Raw genomic sequence first — 9,565 nt, 5'->3', positions numbered from 1 at the left:
TGCAGTTTGAATTTAATTGCACGCAGCACATATTGCTCAACTGTCTCTATCGGTCATTGCACAGAAAATAGGTGAGAAAAGTTTATTCGGAAGATATTTCAGTTAGAAAATTTAAAAGTGGAAGGGTTAAAACCCAGTACGGAAAAGGAAAAAATGAAACAGGAGAAGATTATGGATTTGCTGAAGTAATGCCCTGCAAAGCAGACACAACAACATTCACAAACAGAATAACTTGTAAGTGAATAACGTTTGAAATCGAGCAATCATGACCAACCAGTGTGCCTTGTCATGCGCGGAAATGTTTAGGAAAGCAGATTTTTTTAAAGGTGCTGACAAGAATGAAAGAGAGACGTTCTAAGATGCCTAGCAAAATCACTGAAAAGAAGCATGGAAACTAACAAGGACTAGCCTTTACATAGGCGCTAACGTTTACACGGATTAATAGACGAGGAAAGGGGGCAGTGTCATTATCGAGCAACAATTACAAACACATAAAGACGCATGCATGCATGCAAAGCACTCCGTGAAGAATTTGTGTACAGTGTAGAAACATGATAACGATAAAAAAATTCACGGTTCGCGTCAGACTCGGCTAGAGGCCGAGTTTCCGCATCCGTAGGAATGCCACCACCCTTCAAGGATCAAGGCGCATGATAACAAACGAGGAGGTAATACTGACCCCAAAGGAGATCAGGAAATACAGAACATTGTTTATGTGTCCATTCAGCACTTCTGCGGAAACGTGTGACCTTTAGCACTGAAGTCGGGCACGAAGACTTCCAAATGTATAATTATGTGTGAAGTTCGGAAGACAATTTTCCACAGGAGAAAAATATTCTTTTGTTCTGCGATGGGTAAGAGCGGGTAATTGGGGCAAAGATACGCTCTTGGCTGATGTGTGCGAAATTCCAAAAGTGATAGGAAATCGAAAACCTTGCAATTAAATCCGATACACATTGTTCAGGAAATTGTGCTAAATGTTTTGGCAGATATGCACACCAGCGTGATGATAATAGCGACTAAATAGCCGAGTTGAGATGTTTTGCTCATATCTGCTCAAGCGTGCCACCAGCAGATTTGGTATGCAATACAAACATGGGACGGTGACTTGGCACATCGACCTCCCAAGTGGAGGAATGTAGCGAGAAGAAAAGATGGAACGTTGGTGATGAAGCTGATAATTGTGCTGCAAAATGATGCATTTGAAAGGTGTGTGAAATTGCACAATTCATGCCGGTCAAATCTCGGTCACGTATCCCCAAAGATCAGGGTGTTGAATTCTGGAAAGTGTACTGGCAGGACACTGAATGTATGGCAGAGCAGTTGCGAGAAAAATGAGTCGACGAGTGGCTCGGTGCTGCAGAGAAATTCAATTTTGATTGATGGTGCACAAAATCGATAGACTTGTGTGTTAGAATTATGAAATCAAGCCATATTCACGTAAATGCCATCATTCCCGACCTTCGGAGAGGAGTTGCCTGGTTTAACGTTGACATAGGTATTCTCTTCTGCCGTTTGCACGTCATGGGAATCGCTCTCAGTGGCTTGTGGTTTGGGGCTTTGTTGCGTAGCATCAGGTGGGAGAGAAGCAGTCACGTATGCATAATCAGCTTCAGCGATATCCGCCACCTCACCACCTGCTTCGTACACAAAATCACCCTCTGGAGTCGCCGAGGGTCTTTGCTGCACAGCACCGACGTATTCATAAGCAAAGTCATCTTCTGATGCGGATACGTCTGTGTTGTCAGCCACACAGCTCCCATCTTTCTCATCATGTTGCTTGTGGATCGATCCTTGCGACGTTGGGTCTTCCTGACCAACACTCTGAGCTGCAGGCGGTGGCTGATAGCGATCCTCGTTGCAGACCCGTACAAGATCCAACTCGTTAAGCTGTGGCTCCAGTGCGACTCCCATGCCCTTTGTGATCCTGGCACGATACAGTAGCACAAACGGCACCACTGCCACGATAAGCACAAATGCCAAGACCGCCAGTAGTCCGAGTGACATGGAGGTTAGCTGAGTTGATGCATCCTTCTGCTGAGGGGGTATTAGAGCTGGTAGAACAGAGCAGAGAGAAAAGAATAGTCCACGTCTGAAACACAGTTTAATGGATGTAGCCCTGTTGGATAGGCATTCGTACTGGAATAACACCATATCAGTACTAGGAATCTGTACCGTTAACTTGGGCATGGATTAAACGTCAATTCCCTCCAGAATTTCGCGTTCTTATAATTACGTGGTACGAAAAGTTCGTTGTAGTGGTTGCGACTTGATGTGACTTGACTTTACACGACTGACTCACGACTCACGACTGACTGTTTCTCGCGCTGGAAACGGAGTGTCTCTGTAAGTCGTATCCGTGGTGATGATTGTGCGCTGAGGAGCACTATAATTATACACTATAATGTAAGTGGTGCTCTTCAGGGACAACCCTCCTCAGCTTACTCAAGCTAAACTGATGACGGGGGAATCCCCGTAACACTGTGTCTTGGGCAGGGAGTGATGCTTTCTTGCAGATTTGAAGGTTCGATGGACTTCTCATGTGCTCTGGATGGCAGTCGTGAGTCAGTCAAGTGTCTAGTCAAGTCGTCGCGCGAGCTCCAGTGTGGGGAGCAAACATAATGTGGTGGTCAGGTATTTCAAGAATCCAGGGGTGAACTCAACCATATTTTTCAGCTGTGATCAGTTTGCATGTACGCACACCCGGTCATAGTTCAAGAGTCGTGTGTCTATCATAGAAGTGCTGGGCAAAAGCACAAAGTTTAGCAAACCGAGCTGAGTATGCCACACAAGTGGTCTGTATGCTCAGAACATTGCCCGTGTAACGTGGCAGTGCAGGGTTTCCGTTTGATGGTGCATTCCTGGCAGTATAACTTATAAGGTAACCGGTCTCCGAGGAATGGGCCAGGAAAGGTTAGATGCTTGAAGTGAGCAAATCCTGAGCGAGAATTTCAATAGCATCATCACGAATTTCCTAGAAACTGTGAAAATTATAATAATAGTTTATCACATGGCACATGATTGTTGCCCGTACTCCAGCGAATCAGCACCTTTCGCACCGCGGGCAATAATATGCGATATTGCCTGAAAAAAAATAGTTTATTTGCCCGCAAAAAATAGTTTATTTCAGTGATCGCATGACTACGACGACTCTGTAGACTGTATGACTCTACTACGAGCCGCAGTGTAGCATTGAGACGAAGATGGGATTCGTTCGTTTTGGAGATGGACGTCCCGGCAATTGACATGTCCTCGGACGTCTGCCGTGTGGTGCTTGCAAGGATCATTTGTTCAGTCATGTTTGCAGCCTGACCGTCGGTAAGCTTGTGGATAAGATTCAGTTCTGCTCGATGTGGTACTGTGATCACAAACAATTATTTGAAATAACACAAGTTCAACTCAGCATCGTGCGTTTTAAGATCCTCGCAAAGTCACTGCCTGTGTGTGGTCTTCCTGTGCCGCGCAAAACTCTTACCAGGTCCATCTGTCCTCTGCCTTCACCTTTGCTTGAACAACAAACACAACAATGCAGGAATGTTTTGCAATGAAAAATACTTGAAGTACAGCTATCTGGAGCTGGAAAAAAAGAAGAAAATTGCCCTCAGAATTACACACCAGGGAGTCGTCAAATACTTGCACTTGTTGCAGTACTGTATTTGACAACTTCCTGGTGCACATGTATACATGTAGAAACTCTTCGTGGTAGCACTCTTAAATTTTCAACTGAAATTGTGATTCTGCTGTGTTTCATTGTGGTTGCCATGTCTATTGCTATGACGATGCCGTGTCGGCACTTTTTTTCTGGCTCCGTCTTCCAGTACTGTATACTCTCTGATGGCCTGTAGCAGACTTTTTGTTAGGGTGTAGGAGAAATATCTTCATTTTTTCCGGTTTTGATAATGATAGCACATCAATACACATTGTGGTCATAATGTGTTGGCATTTGGGCTAGTTTCAACAGCAGCCCAATGGTCTGCTCTGTGGGCCATGTGATAAATTTGTAATCGCATTGTTGCTGCGGGCCTTATGGCATACTAACTTCTCGGGGCAAAAATATGCCATAAGGCCCTCGCAACCATTCGATAACATATTACATATCTTATAATTATACATATCGTGCAAATCCAGGCAAGCAGAGGCACCAATTGAGAACGCCCTAGGTTTAGCATTATAATAATAGTTACTCTTAGAGACATGCATAGAAGGTCCTGGGGTATCGATGCAGACATCACTGGATTCTTCTTTGTCGGTCGCTTACCAGAACAATTCGTTCCAGGTCCAGTGTAGCCTTTTCGGCAAGAACATGTATATGAACCATTGGTATCCATGCATGTAGCATTGGCATGGCAGTTGTGAGTCTCGGGCGCATCGCATTCGTTGCTGTTTGTACACTGTGTGCCTACAGCGAACATAGAAACAGTACAGGTACAGTCAACGTCGAGTATAACGACACTCGGCGGGGCATCAGAAAAGTGTCCTTATTGGCGTCGGGTCCTTATGCCCAAAGTATGTATTACAGTTGGATGGGAACTCACGCTGGGCATGGAAATTCTGTCGGTTGTGGCGAATTGTCATTATATCCGCAGTCGTTATTAGCGAAATTTACTGTATAAAGGTATTTTTGACTTTTCCTTTTGGGTTGCAGACATTGGTATAGTGAATTACTCACATTTTCTCAGTCCCGTCCGAAGTTCCCCGATTGTGAAATAGCGTTGGTGCGAAAATATGGAAAATGGTTACGCACAAAGGCTAATTGGAGGTCATTTCAAAGGCCAATTATGGACCCAAGCCAAAATTGTACTCAAAATAGAGCATATGGGTACAGATTCTGTGTTTGGATAAAAGGGAATAATGGACTCGGATGGAGAGGCAAGGATAAATGTATCGAAAAGAAGAGGACCAAGGAAATACAAGTATGTTAGTTGGCTCACCATCCGATGTTAGTTGGTGTTAGTGGACATAAAATATTGAAACTTGTAATACCTTGATCCTTTCTTTTGTGTAAAAATGGAATAACGGAGATGTTTAAAAACTCGGAAGGCATGACGAAGCTTGGACGGCTGCCCTTGATAGCGTTGCCAGTGTCGTCCTCGAAAGTTCTCTTCATAGTGCAGAATAATCTTGCACATGTCATACTCATACATGTGGACTGTCAAGAACTAGAAAATTGCTTCCGCTTCGACATACCGGTACAAGATGTCTCCGACGCTTACCTGAAGTCAACCCTTGTTCATATTCATATCCATCCACACAAATACATTTGTAGCTTCCGATTGTGTTAGCGCAATTGCTATTATTTGGACATTCCGCTGACGGCAAGGCACCTCCCGTTAGTGGAACGCACTCATTTTCATCTTCACAGATAACTGAACAAGTAGCAAATAAAAGCAAGACATACACAATGACTACACAAATCCTCTGAACTCCGAGATTTATCTTCTTCGTTAATCGTACGTAATGGGCACAGAAAGGCTTGAAACACACGATACAGCAGGACATAATAATTGAAGAGCCAAGATTCCCCGTTCATAATCTGCTGTGTTGCTGCAATTAAGTTCATATTCATCTGTCAAGTTATTCTCTGGCCAGGGACACCCACAACTTCCTTAGAAAAGTGGATGTGGAAGGCAGTGAAACGTGCGTTATAACTAGGCTAGGCTATTCAGACTACGACCAACTGTGATCATGTTTCTACGATTCAGACTTGCTTGATCTGGGATTGTGCTTAACATTTTTAAACACGACTGCATCACAATGGAAATGCAAGTTCACACGTGATTTTGGCCGCAGTGTGAATCGCCTATTTCAGTCCGACGACGTTTTAGCTTTGTGAACATGTATTGGCCTAGTGAATATGCGATTTGGCTCCATGGCTCACAGGCTCTCGTCACAGGCGCTGCACACCAAATCCAGGATACCCTCAAAAATCGGCAAAGACTAATACACACGTTCCACTACTGCCTAGTACTGAATCCTACCTGAATTCTTGACAAGACTCAAACTTGCCAAAATCATTAACTCAACGTCAACTACAATAATCAAGCCACATATCTGCAACCTCACGAGGGTACTGGCAAAAGTCGTGCAGCCCAATACATGGCTAAAAAAGTGATTTTTGGACTTGGAGCACACTTCTGCACACTTTCGCGTGTTTCCATGATACGACAAGTTGCACACGGTCTACTCAGATTCAAATACAGTGCTGCCAAAAAATGACAGCGTGCAACAAAAAAATCTTTCCTTGCAAGGGCACATTTTCGGCCATAACTCTTGAACGGCTGGTCTGATCGAGACAAAATGTTCAGAGATTTTGCAGCTATTCATGCTCTTTCAACTGATGTAGCACTCGACATGAATTTACAAATTCGATTTTTCAGGGATATTACGACCAGGCTGCCCCCTTAAATGCACCAGAAGAGCCCGCGGCTGGAAGACCAGCGCCCCATGGCCGCTTGACTTCAACGAATTTCAAAGTCCGCTACACTAACAGTGCATGATTGTTTACGACCTAAGCACCTACCATATGCCAAGGACCATCTCTATCCAGAGACGTATTCGTCCTCTACACACGTATCATGCTGGGAGTGGGGGTTAGAGGGGAAGGGGGGGGGGAGGATTTCTCTACATGAAAATAGCTCCTTCACTCACCCCCCTCATCCCTTCTTTGGTTTCTCTCTCTCTCTCTCACTCTCTCTCTCTCTCTCCATCATTGTCCGGCTCTCAGGTTCTCACTCTTCATACACAGTCTTTCTTCTCTCCCTTTCCCCCATGGTGCGTGATGTGCGCCTTGATCCTGAGACCATTGGTCCGGAGAGCGCACTTCACCTCACCGGCACAGCTCAATAGCACCTACACACCCTTTGTAGTCCCCTGTGTTCTCTTGGTGTTGATGTTGTTTTTCTCTTCCATTCTATGTAGGCATGTGCACTTTCATAAAAAAAACAACAACAAAAACATACAAAGCGCAATCCGCTTACCGCTTCCATGCCTGAACCAGGGTACAAACCCATGTTTGCACTGGCATGAGTAACTTCCGACTGTATTATTACAGATAGCGTTGCTTTCACATGGACTGGTTCGACATTCATCGATATCTCCACACTTGTCTTCTGTGATTGAGAAGAAATTTGGCAGAAAATGTTTTTTAGAGCTTGTTTTGTTGTGGCTTCGGTATCGATGAGGACGCATACTGCTGTGTTGGGGCACCCTATCAAGAGATGTACGAAGTCTTGATTGTCCTGTTGGCAACGGATCTGGGAAGTTATATTTCCTACCGGCCGAGAGCATCGGGATTGGCGACATATGATTTCTTGGGCTACATTTTCGGTAGCAAATACGGCATCTAGCGTGTTCTTTATCGTCGTTTATTTTCCCGACTTCTTCAGTCAGCTGGGAGTCTCACCAGGCCTTACAGCCCTTGAATTTGTGTGTTGTGGCTATTGTTCTCTATGGCTTTGGCTGTGTGTGCCAGCACAGTAAAACCTGTGAAGGCGACCACTTGGATAAGGCGACCAACTGTCCAAGAAGACCACTGAAACCATGATCAAGGGATGCTATTTCCAGTCAAATGACCCTGGATAAGGAGACCACATTTTTGAAGGTCCCTTGAGCGGTCGTTTTAGACAGGTTTCACTGTATTATGAGAAGCTAGAAAATATGAAGGCTATGGAACTGTAAAAGCCCGCTCAGGCTCCTTGACCAAAGAGTCGCTCACAAAGAATACAGATCTCCTACAACTTCAGTCTACCCGGCTGGATTGTTCTACCGCGGTGTCGAAGGCTTCCAAGAATACAAGGTCTTTGTACTCAAAAACATAGGTCTCCTCCTACTAAAAATAAAAAGACAGGAGGAATATTAATAAAGCAATAAATAGACCTCTGCCGTCATCACAATGCATGCAACACATGCGCACGCGCACGCACCTGCCCTATTATTGCGATGCTCTATCTGTTTGTGGTTTTCTCTGTCTATTGCTGTCCTCTAGCCGAGTCTGACATGAACCATGAAGTTTATTTCATTTTATTTTTATTGCTGTGCTCTTACACGCATTTTTAGCACACGGATAAGCGGCAGTGCATTTTTCATCAGAATTGTTCTTACTCTGTGTGGTGACCTAACACATCCACTACCTTGATTTATTTTACCCACCACTCATTGACGTACTCTGGTTAATAATCATAAAAACCGAAACGTTCTTAGAGCCACACCCTGTTCCATGGATGATGTGAGTGGATGCATGATTGTATTGGATGACCGAGCTTTATATTTTAGGTTGCGAGTCTAAACTTGTTGCCTCCTCGTCGACTTTTTTTATCAGCCATATTGGTACGTTCGGCCTCCTGTCCTCTATGCAGCGTTGATGAGTCCACAAAGGACGAAACAGTTCTGTCCGCAGATTGAGCATCAGTCATATTGTCAACTTTCCATCACGGCCCATGGCATGTAAAGATGAAGTACTTACGAGAAGTTGAGTCCTGTTTCACTTCATATCCCTGTAGGCATGTACATAGGAAACTTCCGATCGTGTTGACACACTTGCTAGTACTGGAACAATTTGCTGATGGACTAGTCCGACCAGGGAGAGGAGCGCACTCGTTTTCATCATGACATGTAGTTTCTGTGCTTGTTTCTGGAACAGTGAAACAGAGAAAATATTGCAATATTCTCATCCCTTATAATGATCGTCTTGTTTTGGTACTGAGGGGAAAAGGAAAATTTGGTCAGGACCACCGGAGACACTGCTCTAATTATTATTACTCATCAAAAGGACACACTTCAGGCTCATTTCAAGCATTTTGAAAGTTTTTGTCTTCACGAGTATACTTTGACGGCGATGGCAGCGACTAAAGCACAGACAGAGGCAACGGCTAGGGTCCACTCGACTAGCCATGTGATATTGGATGTGTCAACCTCACATGCTGATTGTTCTGATGTTAGTTCTGATAAGTATGAGTCGTCCATTGCTAGTCATTTGTTTGAGCATCCTGATCGTGGTGCTGTGTATTCAGATGATTGTTTTCGATTGTGTCACGTGCACGCAGTGCTAGATTGCTGAATGTTTTGGAAGCCGTATACATCCACACAAAGAAACCCAACCTTTGCAAGCAGAAACAAATTAAATTCACACTTAGGCTGTTAGGTAGGTCGTCATAACCTCGTTAGTTACATGTATGTCCAGTGTTGTCTCTTGTTGTCGCACTACATGTCACGCTTATTGAGTTTTCTCGCACTTGCACCTTTGTGTCATTATTGCAATTTTCGCTGTTTACTTTAGCTATCTTCTTCTTTGCGCAGTTTTACCACCTTCTTACTGTATTTAATCCACTGTTCCTGTTCCTTTTCCCTTGCCTGTATTTCACCTGAGGAGAAGGCTTGAACGTATACTTGTGAAGAAAAAACTTTCAAGATGTTTGTAATGAGCCTAAAATGTGTCCTTTTCATGAGTATTATCGCATTTTTGTCTCAGCGGAAACTGTTTACTAATTATTATTATTATTATTACACAGCTTCGCGAAATGGAGATACGGTCGATAAACACAAAGTAAAAAAACATACCATGCTGTTC

General features: G+C 44.0%; 1 protein-coding gene across 1 annotated transcript in view; it reads right to left on the bottom strand.

Moving 5' to 3' along the window:
* Nucleotides 1-68: 68 nt before the first annotated feature.
* Nucleotides 69-9,565, bottom strand: part of LOC135828885 (fibrillin-3-like) — a 136,572-nt gene continuing 127,075 nt past the window's right edge. Inside the window, exons 22-26 of the mRNA XM_065341315.1 lie at nt 8,462-8,629; nt 6,978-7,109; nt 5,214-5,366; nt 4,259-4,399; nt 69-2,054 (exon numbers count right to left, since the gene is read on the bottom strand). Of these exons, the coding sequence (XP_065197387.1) occupies nt 1,426-2,054; nt 4,259-4,399; nt 5,214-5,366; nt 6,978-7,109; nt 8,462-8,629 (1,223 nt within the window). The 3' untranslated portion in view covers nt 69-1,425. The remainder of the gene's footprint in view (nt 2,055-4,258; nt 4,400-5,213; nt 5,367-6,977; nt 7,110-8,461; nt 8,630-9,565) is intronic.

The sequence above is a fragment of the Sycon ciliatum genome, chromosome 12, assembly GCF_964019385.1.
Source record: "Sycon ciliatum chromosome 12, ocSycCili1.1, whole genome shotgun sequence".
NCBI classification, from domain to species: domain Eukaryota; kingdom Metazoa; phylum Porifera; class Calcarea; order Leucosolenida; family Sycettidae; genus Sycon; species Sycon ciliatum.
This window is presented reverse-complemented; position numbering and strand designations above follow the sequence as displayed.